Source organism: Chenopodium album, chromosome 3 (assembly GCF_948465745.1).
Source record: "Chenopodium album chromosome 3, dcCheAlbu1.1, whole genome shotgun sequence".
Classification (NCBI taxonomy): domain Eukaryota; kingdom Viridiplantae; phylum Streptophyta; class Magnoliopsida; order Caryophyllales; family Amaranthaceae; genus Chenopodium; species Chenopodium album.
Genome location: NC_137836.1, coordinates 78,601,703 through 78,621,520, shown reverse-complemented (window position 1 = coordinate 78,621,520; position 19,818 = coordinate 78,601,703). Strand labels below are relative to the sequence as shown.

Genomic DNA, 19,818 nt, shown 5'->3' with positions numbered 1-19,818 from the left:
AATAAAGCTGTTGTTATTTTGGTCGTCAACTTTTTCTTCCATCCTCGAGAACCTCATCGACGTTTGTTGTGGTCGTACGTTCGAATTGGTGGTTACTAGGTCTGAGGGATTACTTAAGGGGTTAATTGGGGCAAGGGCTTACTAGGTCTGAGGGGTTACTTAAGGGTTTAATTGCCCAAGGATTACTTGTGTGTTAGGTGGCCACACCGTGTGACTAGCACACACAGAACTTGCTGTTAAATCATACTCCCATCGTTTTTTTTTCTTTTTTTATTTGCATCATTTTGTGATGTGTGGAGTTTTAGTAGAGTAATATAATATTGTGAGTGGGTGAATAATTTATTATATTACCTCCGTTACACATTATTTGCAACGATTTGACATAAAATAGAGAGGAAAAATATCCAATCGTTGCAAATAATATGTAACGGAGGTAGTAGTTAAAGTAAAATGGAGACCATGAAAGAGAAAGTATGTGAGGGGAGGAAATATTTTTATTATATAAGTAGGGACCATAGAGGAGAGAGAAATGATAAAATAATTTGAATGAGTTTTAAAGTAAAAGAGAGAAATGATAAAATATAATATTAAAAAAAACATCTATATAAAGTTACAAAATAAGGAAGTGATGCATATATAAAAAAAAAACACCCATAAAAGGGAAGTGATGCATTTTAAAAAAAACGAGTGAGTATATCAAGTTTGTAATTTGAATATAAGTAAATATTTACGATAGTAAATATTGTATAACAATGATTATATTCGATTTTTTTTATTATTATAAATATTGTTTAAAAAGTAATAAAAATTTGTCAAAAGCTACTCGATACTTCTAAATGATACTCTCTACGTTTCAATTTGTTAGTCTCATATACTATTTTGGGTGTTTAAAAAAATATCTACTCATATTGAATGTATTCCACTTTTAACTTAGTTTTAATTTCTTATTTTATACATATTAAATTATGGTTGGCTAGATTAATTGATTGTGAATTAATGGCATGACCCTAAGTAAAGAAATTAATCCCTTGATTTATGCAATTATGGATAATGTTTTCCTAAAAAAAATCAAAAAAATTAAATAAGACATAACTATTTATGAATCTTTTTTACTTTAATGCTAGATTCCAAATATTTTCCTTTTCTTATTTTATGTGATTGATTCCATATGGGACTATCATATTGAAACAGGGGGAGTACTATTTTTAACGTTTGAGAAAAACTACTTAAACTCTTCCTCTATCGCTACCTTGCCAAACACTTTCAAATTTATTCTAGTACAGTTTTGACTGGTCGAAATGCTAACTGCTACCTCAAACACTGCCAGTCTGCCACCAAGTAGGGCCAAACACTCTCAAATTTTTTATAGTACTGTTTTCACTAGTCAAAATGCTAATCGTTACCTCAAACGCTGCCACCAAACAGAGCCTTAAACGGGACAAATGTTAGATTATTTGAATTATTACTCCGTATTTTTTTTTTGTAAAAAATAAAATAAAATTAAAAAAATAAAAAAATTGGGTAACGACAATCGGAAGATTTTCCTAAAAATTGTTGAATTGTAAATTAATTTCCTATTTGCGCTGGTTTAAAAACTTATTCCCACAATATTGTCCACGTTGGCTTGATAGATTTTTTTTTTTTTTTTTTTTTTGCAAAGAACCGCTAACGGTGATAGCGGTTCTATACTTATAAAACCGCTAATGTCGTTAGCGGTTCTTGTATTAGGTTCTTGTATAAGAAAACTTCACAAGTTAAAACTTAATATAGTTAGCTGTTTTATAACAAGTATAGAACCGCTATCACCGTTAACGGTTCTTTACAAAAAAAAAAAAAAAAAAAAACCTTTTTTCAATCCTACGTGGACAATATTATGGGAAAAAAATTTTAAACCGACGTAAATAGGAAATTAATTTACATTTCAACAATTTTTATGGAAATGGTTCACGACAATAACCTGAAAAGATGGGAACAACCATTTAAAAAAAAAAAAAGATCGGACAAGTGACAACCACATTTCTCATACTTCGTAATTGGCAGCAGAGGTTTTCCAAGAAATTTCGTATGTGGAATCTTTCCAAGGACTTTAAAGTAACGGGTACTGAGTAATGACTTTTATTTTATTGACAGAGACTTTAATTTTTGGAGTGGAGTACTATTTGTTTTTGGAGTACTGTAGAAGATAGAGATTTAGGTGTTCATAAATCGTAATGGTCCCGTACGAAAAAAAAAAAAAAAGGATTTTTCTACATGGTACCCTTGACTTTTTGAGTTTTCTATCTTGTACCCTCCTAAATTCAAATCTTTACAAGATGACCTTGAGTTATTAGTTTATTTTACATTATACCCTTGAGTTTTTGGATTTTTCTATATGGTACCCTTGAGTAGTAAAATAAATGACTCTAAATTAATTTGACTCAAACCAACACCATCTAAACAACTTATTTAGCACCCTCAAAGACACACCTAGATAGCATGTTTATTGCAAAAAAAAAAGACTAACAACTTGAGTCCCCTCTAAAACAAGCTCTTTTAGTTAAAGTAGGAGCAAAAACAAGTTATTATCTTCCATCTCAAACAATCATACAAAAGTTCCACTAAATAGCGAATAATGAAGATTGGTGAGTCCTCCGTCTAATATAAATATAGAAGTGGTAAATAGATCATTTAGATAGTGTCGGTTTGAGTCAAATTAAGTTAGAGTAATTTATTTTACAACTCAAGGCTACCATGTAGAAAAACACAAAAACTTAAGGGCACCTTATAGAACTTTGGATTTAGAAGGGTACAATATAGAAAACCCAATAACTCAAGGGTACCATGTAGAAAAACCCAAAAAAAAAAAAATTAACAACTTTTTAAAAAAAAAATTAGGTGTGATGTTGACGGATGGTACGTAATTCATAACACAGACTTGACGTCAACATTTACCAAATTTTTTTTCTTAAATCATAGGCGTAATAAACTAGTACGGAGTTAAAAAAAAAACTAGTACCTTCGTTTTTTCTTTTGCAATCTCAATTTATTACTCTGTCCATTATTACAATTATAATACTACTTTCGTTACAGGTTATATGCAATAATTTGACATAAAGCAGAGAAGAAAAATGTCTAATCGTTGCACATAACCTGTGACAGAGGTAGTATTAGGGTATGCATAAAGTTATAGAAAAACAATAAGGTAGAGATCCAAATAGGATTCTTTATACGAGTAATACGAAGTACGGAGTATAAAGTATCATTAATAGGAAAGAGAAATAACAGAAAAGTAGCGTTAGTAGGGTTGGTAAGGGAGAGAAATATTTGTAAAAGTAAAATTAGGGAGAGAGAAATTATAATTTTTTTTTTTTTAACGGAGAGAAATTGTAAAATAATAAACTAATAGTGGGTCTTTTTCAAATTTAGAATTGTTGCAATTATTATGAAACATACGTATAAAAAAAAAAAATTGTGATTATTTCGAAACGGGGAAGTATTTACTCATTTTCGTTATTAAAAACTCTTTAACAATATATTAAAATTTTATTTTAAAAATATTGACAATGTTTTGACATAAATTGAGAGTAAAAAAAAAAACCTAGTTGAAGGGAGTATTTTATATTAGTGTATTTTATATTAGTGTTTAATAGGAGTGATAGAAATTAAAAGTTTAAAACCATTACTCCGTAACTTCCTTAGTTTTTTTTTTTTTTTTTTTTCTTTTGAAACACTTTTACTAATCAAAGCTGTGCGATTATTAAAACTTGGAGGGTTGAAGCCTAAAAAGTTAAGTTCGAAGAAGCTACAAGTGCAAGCTAAATATAGGACCAGACTAACTTTTGCTTCCATTTTTTTCCATCATCTTTCATGCATCTGCAGGTTTGCACTTACCTTTCCTCTAAATAATATCCTTGTCGTTTTTAATTTATGTTTTTAGGCTGTAAAAATCGTTTATCTTAGTAGATGTACAATTCTTATTGAGGATTTGTTCTTTAAAATTACCGTATTTTTTTATTTTTATTTTTTCATTTTTTAGATTATAATATTTGTTGTTGTTTTCATTGAATAGATCATATGTAATTTTATTTGTTTTTTAAGTTTATAAGCTAAAATCCCAACGCTGATAGTAAAGATAATAATTGTTTTTTTTTTTTTTTTTTTTTTTTTTGGTTGGTAGATCCAAAATCCCTTGAAAATGATTTCGATGATTTCTAAGATGTTTGGGATAGGAAAGCATTATCGTGGCATACCATGTGATGGAGGTACAAACAATAGTGGAGTTGAAAATCAATCTGAATTGAGGAGTAGTGTTATGGATGAATTTCAATCTGAATCGAGGAGTAGTGTTTATTTACAACAGCCCGAAATAAAGCGCAGAAAAGTTGAGGTATCGTTGAGCTTAAACACAAAGTATGTGAACAGAATCATTGATTGGCTAAAGGATGATAAAATTGTTAGTATTGGTGTTTATGGGATGGCCGGGGTTGGGAAGACTACCCTGGCAAAGCAGCTCGAATTTCGGCTTCGTTATGAGACGCCTTTTACTGATGTTTATGCTGTTGGTATGGTTTCTGTGGGGGTGGATTTTAATGTATATCAGTTGCAGCAAAAAATTGCTGGTGCTTTTAGGCTTGATCTTGGAGGTGATCGGGATGAGACTAGGAGAGCGGCCAAGATTCATTCGTTTTTGTCTCGAAATGATAAGTGTGTACTCATCCTTGATGATTTGTGGGATGAGTTTCGCTATGAAGATGTTGGGATTCCTAGGAAATGCAAGCTGATTGCTATTTCTCGGTCACGGGATGTCTGTCGTATGCTCCACTGCCGGAAATTTGTTCTGGTTGAGCCACTTTCGGAGGAAGAGAGTTGGGAGCTGTTTCACCAAAGCATAGGTGGTGAATATTTGGATTCCAAACAAGAGTCCCATTTTAGGAAGCTTGTGTGTGATAAGTGTTCAGGTCTTCCTCTTGGTATCACTGGGTTGGCCAGATGCTTCAGGAAGATGGTTGATGGTAATCGTTCTAGTAGGAGGGAAGTCCTTGAAAGTGCAAAGTTTCCTTTTACCAGACAAGATTACTTGGAAGATGCATTTAGTCGGCTGAAATTTTCTTACGAAAAGTTGAACAATATCACGCTCCAGCGTTGTTTCTTGTACTCTGCCTTGTACCCCAAAGGTTTTGACATACGCAGAGAAGAGCTGATTCGCCTTTGGATGGGTGAGAAGCTGATAGATAATGTTTCTTCGTTACAAGCACGATATGACATGGGCCATTCCATATTGAATAAACTTCTCAACTCTTGCTTGCTGGAAGCATCAGAGGATAAAAGGACTATCAAGATCCATGATCTTGTGAGGCATATGGCTCTTTCTGTTGCTGGAGATAGTTTTATGGTAGAAGCTGGCAAGACTTCAAAATTGGAGTTCCGGAAGAATCTCCTTGCTGTTTCCTTAATTAATTCTTCAATATCGCCGATCCTCCCAGATGGTTCTCAAAACTATAGCTATCTCTCCACCTTACTTTTGCAACACAGCTCCTTTGAGTTGATTCCCGAATCTTTTTTCTTGCAAATGCGTGCCCTTCGGGTTCTGAATTTGTCTGCTACTCGCTTACTTAAATTGCCCAGTTCTATTGGTGCCTTGGAAGAGCTTCAATTCTTAGATCTTAGTCTATGTCAGAACCTGAAGCAAGTGCCACAAGTATCTAACCTTCTGAAGTTGCAGTTTCTAGACCTTTCCCAGACAGCAATCGAGCAAGTTCCTCGCTTTCTTGAAAAGTTAGAAGGACTCACAGAGCTCAACTTGTCCTCTATTTTGGAACCAAAGGAAATTCCTTGTGGGGTGTTGCCTGCCTTATTCAGACTCAAGAGGTTAGCATGCCAGATTGCAGGCGCTATTTCTGAGCTGCAGAATGTGAAGTCATTAGAAATTCTCGATGCCAGATTTTTGAGCCTGTGTGACTTGAGCAACTATGTAAGGTCTCAGCACTGGTGTCAATTGGACAGATATCATCTAAAGGTTGGAGGTGAGGTGGGATCTGATCAACCATACAGCAGAAAAGTATCATTGCACGGCTGTTCTTTGACTGATCAAGAGGAAGATTACATCGTGCTTCCTAACAACATTCAGGAGTTGTATGTCGACAATTGTAGAGACTTCCCTTGCCTATCTGATGTGTTGTATCCTGTTGCATATCCTCCTAGAACTCATGATGATGCAATTATAGGAAGTTGCAACGAAGAGCTTAGTTGTTTAAACCAGCAAGCTAAACTTTTTTCAAGCCTTGAAGTATGCATCATTAGTAGATGCCAGGACATTAAGACATTGTTTACGCTAAGCTGGATGGAGAGTCTCCAATCCCTTCGATTATTACAAGTTGAAGATTGTAAACAAGTGAAGGAGTTAATAGCAGTCGAAGTAGTGGATTGTGGTCCAACTGAAGGAGATCATGCTGTCATTTGTCTTCCCCAACTTAGGCAGCTTGTTCTCATTCTATTGCCTCAGATGGAAATCATCTATAAGGGTCGACTTGTTTGTGCTTTGCTTCTGTCTTGTACTGTTATGGACTGTCCAAAACTGAAGCGTCTTCCGTTCTCCAGGATAGATGCAGGAGAAGAGTCATTCGTCTCTTGTGTAGAACGGATTGAAGGCCAGGAGAAATAGTGGGACATGTTAGTATGGGATCAGCCGGAATCTAAAGCTTTGCTCAAACCCCTGTTTAGATGCAGGTCTTTGGATGACAAGATTGTTTACTACTGACTTAGCCTCCTTGCTGTGTTAAATGGTTTGTTTGCTTCTTTCTCTCTCTCTCTCTCTCTCTTTCTCTCCCCCGCCCCCCACCCCCCACCCCCTCTTTTATTTCCAAATAAATAAGAAACTGAGAACAGGTTGAAGCCCTTGTTCACAAAGAGCAGGCTGGCTTCCCAACTGCCGAGCCCTTCGTAGAATCAGTTTATGTAGACCATCTAAAGTTATTCCCCCTCCCATAAGGCAAAGATGGCCAAAATCATCGTATTTTGGGGAGTTTTACTTCCAAAAGCACTCCTTATTCAGTTAAGGAGTATTCCCTGGCCTACTACCACTGGGTGATTAATCTTATGATTTTATTACCGCACTATATAATCCTAGACTCTTCAGTCTTCAAAGGTTATGATAATAAAGTTTTCCAGTTGTTTGTTGAAAAGACTGTTATTTTCAAAAGAGATTAAAAAGACCTTTCATGATGTATTATATGCTTAAGACTTTGGCATTTAGCCTAATTCACTATGTAATTTAATATAACGTCTGTCATTTAATATTTTGATTAGTTGAACAATGTTGTGGCTTTTCATAAACTACTACTCGTACTACTTAATTAAAAGAGTGTTGAATTAGATTCAAAGTTCCTCTAGTGTGCTACTAATTTTTTTTTTTTTTTTTTTATTTATTGGTAAGGAGAAGGGCTTCCTTGGTTGTAACCTCTCATAGGTCCACCAGACCACCAGTGTGCGAATTGGAGTATATGTATTTTTTTTTTCTTTTTTTCGAGGAAATGTATGTAAGCTCATCAGTAAACAACTGTGTGGAATACTAGGCTGTTTGTGTTTCGATATCTATGTTATTATTTAGAACTTAGAAGAAGTATCAATGAAAGAGTTTAGTAATTTCTAAGTTTTTTAATCAGCTTTTTTTCTAAAAAATTTGAATTGAATGAGCTTCATATAAAAGACAATTCATAATTTTTATTCCCCATTTATTTGCTATTAAACCCCTAATCAGTACCCACACCATCACCCTTCATTAAAGTTTTTTATATATAAATCAATCAATTAAATTCTTAATCTCATAAGTGGGTCTTAGTAAAAAAAATAAAAATAAAAATAAAAAATCACTTGGTTCATTTGGTCCAAGTTGCTTCTTTTTATGTCCAAGTTGCTAAATGGTTCTGGAGACAAATGTATTTTCCTCGGCTTTGGTTCATACGAGTAGCTAAAAAGAAAGCCAGTCTCTATCTGAATGACAGGCTCAATGTTTTGGGGCCCAAAAAGCTGGAATTGTTATCTAGACCAAATTAGTGCAATACAAACTAGTACTCATTATAATGTAGCGGAGTTGGTCAGGCATGGAATTTTAATGTCACAAGATAAAATTCTATGTTCCATCACTATTGGACCTACACAAAGTCTTATATGTGGCTGGTCACACCGTGTGGCCAGCCACTATAGGGGTTACTTTGCTAGTATAATGGGGGTTACTTGATCAGTGTTAAAGAGGTTACTTTATCATTGTTATAGAGTTACTCGGTTAGTGTTATAGGGGTTACTTGATTGATATTACAGGGGTTACTTGATCAATGTTAGAGGGGTTACTTTAAGTGGTCATACGGTGTGACCGGCCGCACACAAGACGAGCTGTTACCTTAGTAACACCTTGGAGAATAAGTTTATCTAGTTGATAAAAAATGATATTTATCAAGTGACAAAACTAGTAATAAATGAATGAGATCATCAAAACCACTATTGGTATTAGTTGTGAATTTTACCTCTTTGTACCTTTTCTATCAACGAGTAACTTTGTTAGTATATATAAATCTTGAGAGTTGAAAGCAAGGACCATGTATAATTATTTTACACATTTATTGATCAAATTATGATTGATGATGACACACTTCCTTAGACCCAATTTTATGAAGTTAAAATAATTAAAAATAATAAGAAGAAAAGGTATTGATTTTTTTTTTTTATTAATCTTATTAACCACAACTCCACAACTGTACACAGTAATCGTACATATATACATACAAATACTTTTCATTCTCGATCCCAACATGGATAAATGTTGCGTAAAAACTCCAACTCATCTGGTAAAAATTGCGGCATATCTTGATTGCGTTGTTGATGTTCAAAACTATCCTCGACCTCTGGAATAAGGAAGTGATGATTATCTCCATTATATAGGCCAACATGTTGTTCAATAGCTTGATGCTGCTCCTCTAGATGATTGCGTTGTAGATGTTCAAAACTATCCTCGATCTCTGGAATTAGTACATGATCACCATTAGCTCCAATGTTCATTAGGGCAACAGGTTGTTCATCAATAGCTTGATGTTGCTCCTCCTGTTGATGAAGATGCTGCTCCTCTTGATGACCCGGGTTTAGAGCTCCAACCTCGACATCTCTAGCAAGTCTATAAACCTTACATAACACCCAACTGCAAATTAAAAACAAAACTTAGGGCCTGTTCTCATTGACTGAACTCAGCTGAACTGAACTGAACTGAACTGAATTGAGCTGAACTGAACTGAACTAAACCGAGCTGAACTGATCTGAAATGAAATGAATATTTTATAAGAGACGGAAATTAGGAGCTGAGCTGAACTAAACTGAACTGAATTGAGCTGAACTGAACTGAATTTCAACGTAAGAGAACAGGTCCTTAGTAAAATTATTTACAAATAAATAAATTGCTTCAAAGTTATACTCTATAGTGTAATTATTTGCTTACCATATTTTTTGGTTTGGTCCGTTTGGAGCCTTGGGATTGTGATGTACCATGATGATCATTTGTTTAACGTCTTTTGGGTTTAGGCTCGGAGGTTGAAGGATTATTGGCAAGACGAAATTCGTGCATAAGCCATGGTGTTTTAATTCCCTTGGGATCGTTTTTATTAATTGGAGGGGGTTCGATTTTAATAAAGAATGCTAAAGCCTTCCTATAACCAATTATTACTCGTTTGTTCCTTATTGTTGCATCCACTCCGGTAGCCTTCCAATAACCATTGCCAGCGGATCTTCTAGGTCGACTCCCGTTTTCATATAATCTTTCTAATCTTGTGAAAAAATACCAAGTCCTCTCACTTTCCGGTTCATAATACACTAAATCAAAAATCAAGAAATTTATTATTATATACAATAAATACCTACATAATCTTAATTAATCACCATGAGATACATACAAAATGTAATTAATTATTATTAAACAAAATAAATTTGACGCACCATAGTAAACACAATCAAGAATGAAATAATTCTAGAGATACTAAACCATTAAATTAGAAAGTACCCATCACATAGAATTTTTTTTTAAAAGGCTATTCTTGTCTTCTTGAATATATCTTGAGCAATATAAACAAAAGGATAACTGGATAACGTATAGTTTATACAAAACTTATTGTTGGATATGCATGAGTATGCCTTTATATTAGATTATTAGACAAGTTTATGTATCATGAATTCAAGATTATCAACTAGCATACATAAAATAATATCATAATTTTTTTTACCTAATCTTTAATTACATGAACATATAATTTGAAGGTATACAATCAACATGCATGCTCGTACTATCAATATAAAATATATCTTTGTATAATCGATTTAACTAGTTAAGTTAAAACATTAATAACATTCACCTTGCATACAATCAACAATTAATTAGTTTTAGACGAATAAATTAAAAGGAAAACAAATAAGATCAAGACTGGAAAAAATCATCGTAAGCGTGTAAGATCTTGAGGAGCAAGCACACCATACAATATTGTCTCATGCATCTTGTTTGGTGGCAAAGCTTTGCCATTAATCTTGGGAACTAGGTAATGAGTAATCAATTCTTCATCTTTTGGGTCAAACCGAAAACCTGGAGGAATCATATTCCAGAAATTTACCGTTTCATTGCTCGAACTAGCCATTATTGTTTAATTTGAGCTTATGATGCTTGAAGAAGGTCTATTTGTTGAAAGAAAAGTGAAGAGAATTTAATCTGATTTTGTTGAAAGAAAACAAGTATGGACGTACAGTATATATATAGTATATACTTATTACAACTTATTATGCAAGTTAGGGCAAATTTGCATTTGGATAAGGATACTTTCCATAAATAAAATAGGATTAGGGTTATAGATTTCACAAACTTTTAAAAAAATCGGGTGTACAATAATTATTGTACATCCATTATAAAGATAACCTAAAGTGATTAAAAGTTACCCCTGAAATGAATAAAAGTTACCCCAATATGCGTTAAAGTAACCCAATTTAAATAAAAATTATCTACGCTTTATTAGTAAAGAATCACATTTTAAATGACTAAAAATCAATTATTAGTGGTTGAATGTAATTAAATTACCTTTATAAAACTTTTCTTGTTGTTGATTTATATAAAAATTGTATTATGATTAAAGTTACCCAAAAAAAAACAAAAAGTTACCCTAAATTAGCTAAAAGTTACCCATATACTGCTCGATGTACATTAATACTAGTGTAAACTGGATGTATACAAAAGTTTTTGTATAGATTTAGGTGGATTTTCTGGTTATTGTTAGCTAATAAAAAGATAGAATTATAGTCGTCCCTAGCTTTAAAAAAAAAAAGAATTATAGTTGTGTTCATAAAATAAAATAAAATAAATGACCTAATACAAGATATACTTAGTAAGAAATATAGACGTGTATGCAGGATAACTCAGATGTGTATATTCATCTCAACATAGTGAAGATTACAAAATAGCCAGGATAATGAATCAATAATGCAACATAGAGGATATAACAGTAAGTTTATAACATACAAATATTTTTCGATCATATTCAATCACAACGTGGAAAAATGTTGTATAAAAACTCCGAGTCCTCTTGTGAGAATTGCGGCATATCTTGATTGTGTTGTTGATGTTGAAAAGTATAGTCAAGTAAATCATTTAGGGCAGCAGGTTGTCCAACCCCTTGATGATGATACTGAAGATGTTGATGAGCCGAGTTTGGAGCTTCAACAACCGTGACATCTCTTTGTAAATATTGCAAATTATCCTCTTGATTGTGATGTAAATGTTCAAAATTATACTCGACCTCGATCTTTGGAATAATTAAGTCATCATTACCTCCATTATTTAGGGCAACAACATGTTGTTCAACCCCTTGCTCTTCAACCATGCTGACGACATCTCTTTGTAGTAAATCATTATTAGCTTCATTATTTAGGGCAACAGGTTGTTCAATAGCTTGATGTTGCTCCTCTTCTTGATGAGCCGGGTTTAGAGCTTCAACCTCGACATCTCTAGCAAGTCTATAAACTTTGCATAACACCCAACCATCCAACTGCAAATAAATAAAAAACAAAAACTTATTAAAATCCATTTAAAAGCCTACAGAAACATTATAAAAACATAAAGTGAATCGAACGGGTTCAAAGGAATATAAAAAATAAATAATATCCTTCCAAATCAATAAATTTAGCTAGTTTGGGAATTAAATTTTAAAATTAGCCGTTTTGATAAATACTTTTGTCAAAATAGCCATTTTGGTAAAAGATTCTACAAATTGCTTCAAAGTTATACTCTATAAAATGTAATTAATTATTGCTTACCATATTTTTTGGTTTGGAGCCTTGGGATTGTGAAGTACCATCATGATCATTTGTTTTACGTCTTTTCGGTTTAGGCTCGGAGGTTGAAGGAACATTATTAACCCTAAATTCGTGCATGAGCCATGGTGTTTTAATTCCCTTGGCCTCGTCTTTTTGTTTAGGAAGGCTCGGTTCGATTTTAATAAAGAATGCAAAATTCCTCCTAAAACCAATAACATTCCCTTGTTTATTCGTGATTGGTATCTCCTTCCCCGTCATCTTCCAATAACCATTGCCGGCGGATCTTCTAGGTCGACTTCCGTTTTCGTATAATCTTTCTAATCTTGTGAAGAAATACCAAGTGTTCTCACTTTCAGGTTCATAATACGCTGCATCAAAAATAATCATGATATTAATTAATTATTATATAACGAAACCATTAAATTACAAAGTACTAAACACCCATCACATAGAATATTTGTTTTTTAAAGACTATTCTTGAATTAGTTGAATATATCTTGAATTAGTTTAATAGTACTAGCTATATAGTTTATACAAAACTTAAATCGTTGAGTATGCATGAGTGACAAGTTTATGTATCATCAATTCAAGATTATATATCATAATTTTTTTAACCTAATCTTTAATTACATGAACATATGATTTTCTTGGCCAAAAATTATATAGGTGTATGCATATTCATTAATAAAATAAAATTTTCTTTTAATTCATGATTTCTTGATATGCAATAATTGGACAATACAATCATATGAAGGTATATGATCACAGACTAGCAATTCAAGGGATTATCCACATGCATGCACGTACAATCGACATAAAAAAAATTCTTTGTATAATCGATTTAATTAACTAGTTAAGTTCAAACATCAAACGATTAATTAATTTCAGACGAATAAATTAAAAGGAAAACAAATAAGATCACGCTAAGACCGGAAAAAAAAATCATCGTAAAACTTACGTATAAGATCTTGAGGAGCGCGCTCACCGTACAATTCAGCGTCATGCATCTTGTTTGGTGGCAAAGCTTCGCCATTAATCTTGGGAACTAGGTAATGAGTAATCAATTCTTCATCTTTTGGGTCAAAGCGAAAACCCGGGGGAATCGTATTCCAGTAATGATCTACCATTTCATAGCTCGAACTAGCCATGATTATTAATTGATTTGAGCTTATGAATGAAACTTGAACAAGGTTTATTTGTTAAAAGAAAAGTGAAGAGAATTTGATCTGATTTTGTTGAAAGAAAAGTGTAGGGACGTACAGTATTTATACACTTATTACAACGTATATGCAAGCTAGGGCAAATTTGTATTTGGATAAGGGTACTTTCCATAAATTAAATATGGATTAGGGTTATAAATTTTGGTGGATTTTCTGTTACAATAATATTTTGAAGCGGTTATTGCTAGCTAAAAAGATAGAATTATAGTTACGTTGTATTAATAAAATAAACAAAAAAAAAAGACCTATTATAAGATAATAATGTGTAAGAAATATTTAATCATCGCTAAAATATGAGATTTTATATAAAATCTCAGTGAATAAAAATCTAAATTTTACATCCAGTAAAGAGTATTTATTCTCCTAATTTTAGAAATTTTGAGGAAAAGCAATTTTAGTATTTGACTTTTACAGTCAACTTTTTAAAATTGAATTTAAAAGTCAAATTTATTTTATTTTATTTTTTTGATAGATAGTAAAATTTAGTTAAAAAAATAAAGATCAATGTAGTATTTAATCTCCACTGAACAATGTTTCAAAAAAAAAAAAAAAATCTCCACTGAACAAAAACACAATTTGGTTAAAAAAATACAGTAAAAAAATATAAATTTGACCGTATTATTCATAAGGTCACTGCTTTGCATTATGGCCTTATGGCCCGCTTATGGGTGTTGTCGTGTTGAGTTAATTCAAATAAAAAGCAAAAAATTAACCTTGGGTTAGTTCACTTAGTTGGATTTTCTCTTATGATATTTTTTGAAAATATTAAATAAAAAGATAAAATTTCCTCAAATAAATAAATAAATAAAAAGAAAGAATTATAGTTGTGTTAATACAAATAAAAACAATGCCCTAAAACAAAATCATTTAGTACGAAACTGCTAAGAAAGTAGATTAATTTTTTATATTACGTTTTCTTGAAAAAAATAATCTCAATGTGTTAATTTTCCTGAGATATTCAGCCTATCCCTTTTTTTTTTTTTTTTTTTTTTTGTTGAAAGAAATCTAAAGCCGATCTAATGTAATCTAATTGTAATATTTAATATATATATTTTCTCAAAAATAAAAAATATATATATCCACTCAATATTTGAGTTTAAATTCAATAAATATTTTCAATTGTGAAAATAATACTGTAATAATGTACATGAAAAAATAAATCATTATTTGTTATTTTTTCCTAAATAATTACGGCTAAACTATACTATGTGCATACATACTTCTTTTTAACTAACTAGGTTAGTTCCCGTGTCATGCACGGTAATTTTCAATAATCATTATTAAACTATCATTATAATTGGTTTTATAAAAAAAAAAAAAAAAAAAACAAATCTAAGAATATAGTTGACAAATTTTGATCAAAGTACCAAATTACAAAAGATATGTTAGGTATAAAATGACTAGAAAATAATCAAAATTATGTTAAGTAATTTTTTATTTTTTTTTTAATAACTATATAAAAATTTGTGTTAAGTCAAATCTTTTTATTTTTAGTAATTATATTGTATAACATTAGGGAATTATTTTGTATAGAATTTGTTTCTTTAATATAATTTTAAAAAAAAAAAACAACTAAGGACACACCATGAGATGACACGTGTCATTACTGGTGTGTCTTTTAGTATATTGTTATTGATTGATTGATTGATACAAAGTATTGATACAGAGTACATTTTTATTTAACCAATATAATATACATGGATGAATTGATCATTTAATTAATACTCTTTCGTTCCTGCTTATTTCTTTTATATTTTATGGTCAAATTTATATAACTTTGATCGTAATAAATTAACTATTATAAACATTAATTATATCATGTGAGATGTCTTGAAAAATTTCATATACGCCTAGTTGCACGGTGTACCCAACTAACCCAAGGTTAATTCTTGCTTTTCGTATAACTCAACACCCAAGTTGAATACCCAATTTGACATCTCTCAATCTTGCATAAAATATTTTTGTTTGAAAGTATAGACAAACGTCACAAACTTGTATGGAAAGTCATATATGAGTTTGTAACAAGGGTTTGAATCTAATAGTTACTGATTTCGTTTTATTACAACCAACGTCATATATATGCTTTTGTAAAACGAAGAAGTAATTAAAAAAATACACATTTGATTTCTTTATTTGACTAAGAGAAACTCAAAATTTTAGCCAAGAACCAGACCCTTACTCTAGTTGCAAATTTAAATTCTCTTGGGAAACTGTTCTTCCTAGTTACATACACAATTCTTATTCTTAACTTGATATTGTACAAGAATAAATAACATTATAAGCTCAAATCTTGCAACAATTTATTATGTTACTGATACATTCCAGCTTGGAGAAAGGTATGAAATCATCAGCAACTTAAACATATAACTTGAAATAAACAAATGATGCTTCCACTGGAAATGGCAGTCCTAAACATCGCGATTAATTGCTTACTGGTGTGCTCCGTCTCTCAGCACTGAAATTAACATCTACCAGACCTGTTATACCAGCAGTAATTTTCTGGCCTGGTTTCACTGGCCCAATACCTTCTGGGGTGCCTGCACAACATTATTGAGAGAAAGCTTCAGTTGACAGTTTATAGGTTTAATAGTTCAGGACTCTGAGTTTAATAGTTCACTACATAGAAGACTAATCGGTATTTCTTTCAAAAAACCAGTTGGCAATAGGTGGAGTAGCAAACTAGACGTGTATGCAGGACAACTCAGATGTGTATATTCATCATAACATAATGAACATTACAAAATAGATCAGGAAAATGAATCAATGCAACATAGAGGATAAACCAGTAAGTGGTCATTTTTCTCGATTAGTATCCTAAGCTGCACACCGCCTCCCCTGTAGGTGATCAGGGGAGGTGAAGGCAGGGCACATTGATGAACTCTGTAGAAAACAATGTAACAGTATGATAAACTGCAGGCTGGAAGTCTGAAGTATTACATACAGTACTAAGTGACAGTCATGACAATCAAACATCGAATTTATGACAAAGATGCACAACACAGGCACAGCAGCATTTGCAGATAGACTAGTCTTCAAGAAAAACAACAGTTTGACAAATAAGCAGCAAAGCTTAAGCAATACATACCGGTTAGGATAACATCTCCTTCTAAAAGTGTCATGAAAGAACTGATGTGGCTGATGAGGTACGGGATCTTGAATATCATATCTTGTGTTGATCCCTTCTGCTTTAATTCTCCATCAACCTTTTGTCAAGTAAACTAGGATTAGAATTTGTTCGAGCAATCACAAACAAGGATAGTACGCGTTTCATAGTTAACTGGAAAAATCACAAACAAATAAGGTCTGATAGACCAACCTTTAGCCACAACTCCAAGTCATGAGGATCAGGCACTGCAGTTTTGGGAATCTGCAGAAAATTGACAAACCAAAGATAAATAATCCAGCCACATACTGTCCTAGACTCCTAGTAATGTATTGAATTCGATAGAAGAGAGTTCGAATACATGATTTATACAAATTATGTCTTACCATTTCACTGATGGGTGTAAACGTGTCGAGTCCCTTAGCTAGTAGCCATGGAAGACCTGTAGCCTAATAGATACAAAGAAGAAAATGTGAAACATAAAGTTAGAGAAGCATTTGAATGTTTGCTACAGAATTTCATGACAGGAACCTTATGTCAATATAATTAACTTTGACACTTATATTTGATAGTAATACAGGTTAATGTCTAAAAATGTAAGCATATTACCTTAATAGTAGCTTGGAGTTCCTTTGCTGTCATATCAAGTCCTAGAGCATAACCTGAAAAATCAAGATTACACTAATTAGCTTTCTTTCCAAAATTAATTCAAAAGAATGTGGAAAAAAGTTAGTAAACACAAAACAGATTAGTTTTTATCATGTAGTAAGTACTTAGTATATACCAACTTTAGCCTAAAAGAACCTCACAATAGTCAAGTGCATTACTTTCACTCTTCCTACGAATTACTCGTATATTCTTAACTAGTATAAGTATGTCACATGTTTCTCGTACCCCTTCCCCAAAAATACAATACCTCTTTCTATATACTTATGCATAAAAACTTATATAGTACAACTGTACAAGAGATAGTCACGGTCTCTTTGTCAAAAAAAAAAAAAAAAGATAGTCACGGTCTCATGGAGTATGAAATTTCAATTCAACTCTTAAAAACGAACTAAATCAATTGTGATCTAGGAGTTTTATTTCGAGTTAGAAAAAATTCAGAGTATTCACAGTATTACTATTTGATAAAGTACAATATAGAGATTGTCAACAAATCTCATTTCTAATTTGCTTTGTAACAGACTTTTTAAGAGTGATTTTATACCTGTATTATTATTGTACATTATAATTTGAAACTCCAAAACAATGCAAGTGATTTTCTTTAGTCATGTGTCATAGGAATTTAGATTGGGTTTTAGGCTGCCAACCTGATGGGCCTAGACAATGTGGACAGTCCAAAAAAGACCCCAATCATCAATCATGTCTTACCAAAATTCATTTTTTTATTATTATTATTTTTTTAATTTTTTTTTTTTTTTGAAACATATTAAAATTAAATTTAGATCCCAATGAAGTAGATAAATTAAAATTACAATTGTTAAGCCAGAATAAAAAAATTGCATGTTATTTTGTCAAACCACTAACAACTAAGTGGTCACTACTATTCCTCAAAAAAAAAAAAAAAAAAAAAAAAAAAAAAAAAAAAAAAGTGGTCACTACTAACAATTATTATCGTCATTTATCCTACCAACTATATGAGTTGTGAATATTACAATTTCATTACATAATATTACTCTTTACATTTATGAAGTATAATTTATTCTAAAATAGATAACGTTATAGTAAGTTGTGATGATTTTCACCATATTTCTGAATGATTGAACTTCAATCAAATGTGGCCTATTATATAAAGAGAGTAAAAGAGTAAGAAGAAGAAGAGAGACAAACCTCCAACGTAATCCAAGGCCTCGGCCTCAGAAACATCGCGAGCTTTCTTGCCAATAACAACAGCAAGCTCAGCTTCATACCAAACTTGCTCCATTGAAGCTGGGATTTCAATTGTTCCTCCATTTTCCAAGTATGATGATGTTGGCTTCAAGAACAACACTGGTTCCTATTCACCCAATAACACATCAAACAAGTCAATCATCTCGTCACAAATTAATAGTCACGTTACATAACTTTTCTTAACATGTCCAGAGACAGTTGTCACATACATTTAGTAAAATCATAAACTATGATTGATTTTACCATTATACCCTTACTAAAAAGAAAAACGAGGAAAAGAGGCAAACCTTAGGCAACGGAGCGGGGTTGTTGTCGATATAGTTACGGCCAACACCGATGATCTTAGTCCCCTTCTCAATAAGATTAGCCATGATTCTTCTTCCTGCCAGTTTATGTAATCAAGTTTAGTAGTGTACTAATTTCTATTTTGGTGGGCTATTATATAACATGTAACAGTCATATAAATATATATAGCAAACCAATAGAATATTGACAGCTAAATCCAGCTACTACTCAATAATTTAGTGGTGTAAAAAGAGTTATCACATGTTCATATTTAAAAATATTAATTTGTGGGGTAAGGTTAGATTGGAGGAAATTGCTAGTTTTTGGCTATTATTGCAGATTTAGATCGGAAGTATTTTGGCATATTATTATTCATTTATTTATTTGGTTTTGTTTTGGTTGAGTGTAAGTGTGGTAGTGTTACGATAATTTCTTAATTGTTGGCCACATATGAAAGGAAATGAGATGGGATCTTGGTTATAGTAAATATGAAGACAAACTTATAGCAATGCTCCAAAATTATGCACCTTACTTGCTACTTTACATCTATGCTCAACGATGGATTGTTTAGTAAAGGTGTTAATTGAAAATTTCATCAATCTTATTCAAGTGTACATGTGTTTAGTCACTATAATGATTGAAGTCGAAAGGAAAAAAAAAAAAAGCATAGCTATCTTATTTTAATCTTAAACCCACTTGTTACGGAATGTTGTATTATACAAAGTATAAAGTAATCCGTAATTATTTGACCATTTAAGAGATCTAATGTCAAATATATTTACTAAGTAGTGGTGGGGGTGCCCCCCACCTCCAAACTTCCAAATAGCTTTGCTCTATACTCAAGTACTTGAGTTGGATTGACTAGTGCGAGGTTCTGGTTCGATAGGATGCCTTCTCCTTATCTACCAAATTAAAAAAAAAATGTAATCAAAACTAGTGTATTTATTCTAATATTCTTTTCGGTCCCGTGTGTTTGTCCCGTGTGTTTAAGGTTACATTGAGTGAATT

General features: G+C 32.1%; 2 protein-coding genes across 4 annotated transcripts; one reads left to right on the top strand and one right to left on the bottom strand.

Moving 5' to 3' along the window:
- Window positions 1-3,551: 3,551 nt before the first annotated feature.
- Window positions 3,552-7,695, top strand: LOC145624343 (disease resistance protein RPS2-like). 3 transcript variants are annotated; one of them, XR_014110422.1, is made up of 3 exons: window positions 3,552-3,858; window positions 4,157-6,761; window positions 7,418-7,695. XR_014110422.1 is itself a non-coding variant. In XM_081677352.1 (2 exons), exons 1-2 carry the CDS (start codon window positions 3,847-3,849, stop codon window positions 6,638-6,640), a joined length of 2,496 nt encoding a protein of 831 aa, XP_081533478.1. In that variant the 5' UTR covers window positions 3,553-3,846; the 3' UTR covers window positions 6,641-6,776. The 3 variants fall into 3 exon arrangements, 1 of the variants encoding a protein (XP_081533478.1); XR_014110421.1 differs by having other exon boundaries at window positions 3,553-3,858; window positions 7,412-7,695; XM_081677352.1 differs by lacking the exon at window positions 7,418-7,695 and having other exon boundaries at window positions 3,553-3,858; window positions 4,157-6,776.
- A 7,988-nt stretch (window positions 7,696-15,683) lies between these two features.
- On the bottom strand, window positions 15,684-18,971 carry LOC145624342 (oxaloacetate tautomerase FAHD1, mitochondrial-like). The gene is made up of 7 exons (XM_081677351.1): window positions 18,813-18,971; window positions 18,466-18,631; window positions 17,242-17,294; window positions 17,019-17,081; window positions 16,846-16,896; window positions 16,615-16,732; window positions 15,684-16,066 (listed from the first exon to the last, which is right to left on the bottom strand). The coding sequence occupies exons 1-7, from the start codon at window positions 18,894-18,896 to the stop codon at window positions 15,951-15,953; spliced, it is 651 nt and encodes a 216-aa protein (XP_081533477.1). The 5' UTR covers window positions 18,897-18,971; the 3' UTR covers window positions 15,684-15,950.
- Between the last annotated feature and the right edge of the window lie 847 nt (window positions 18,972-19,818).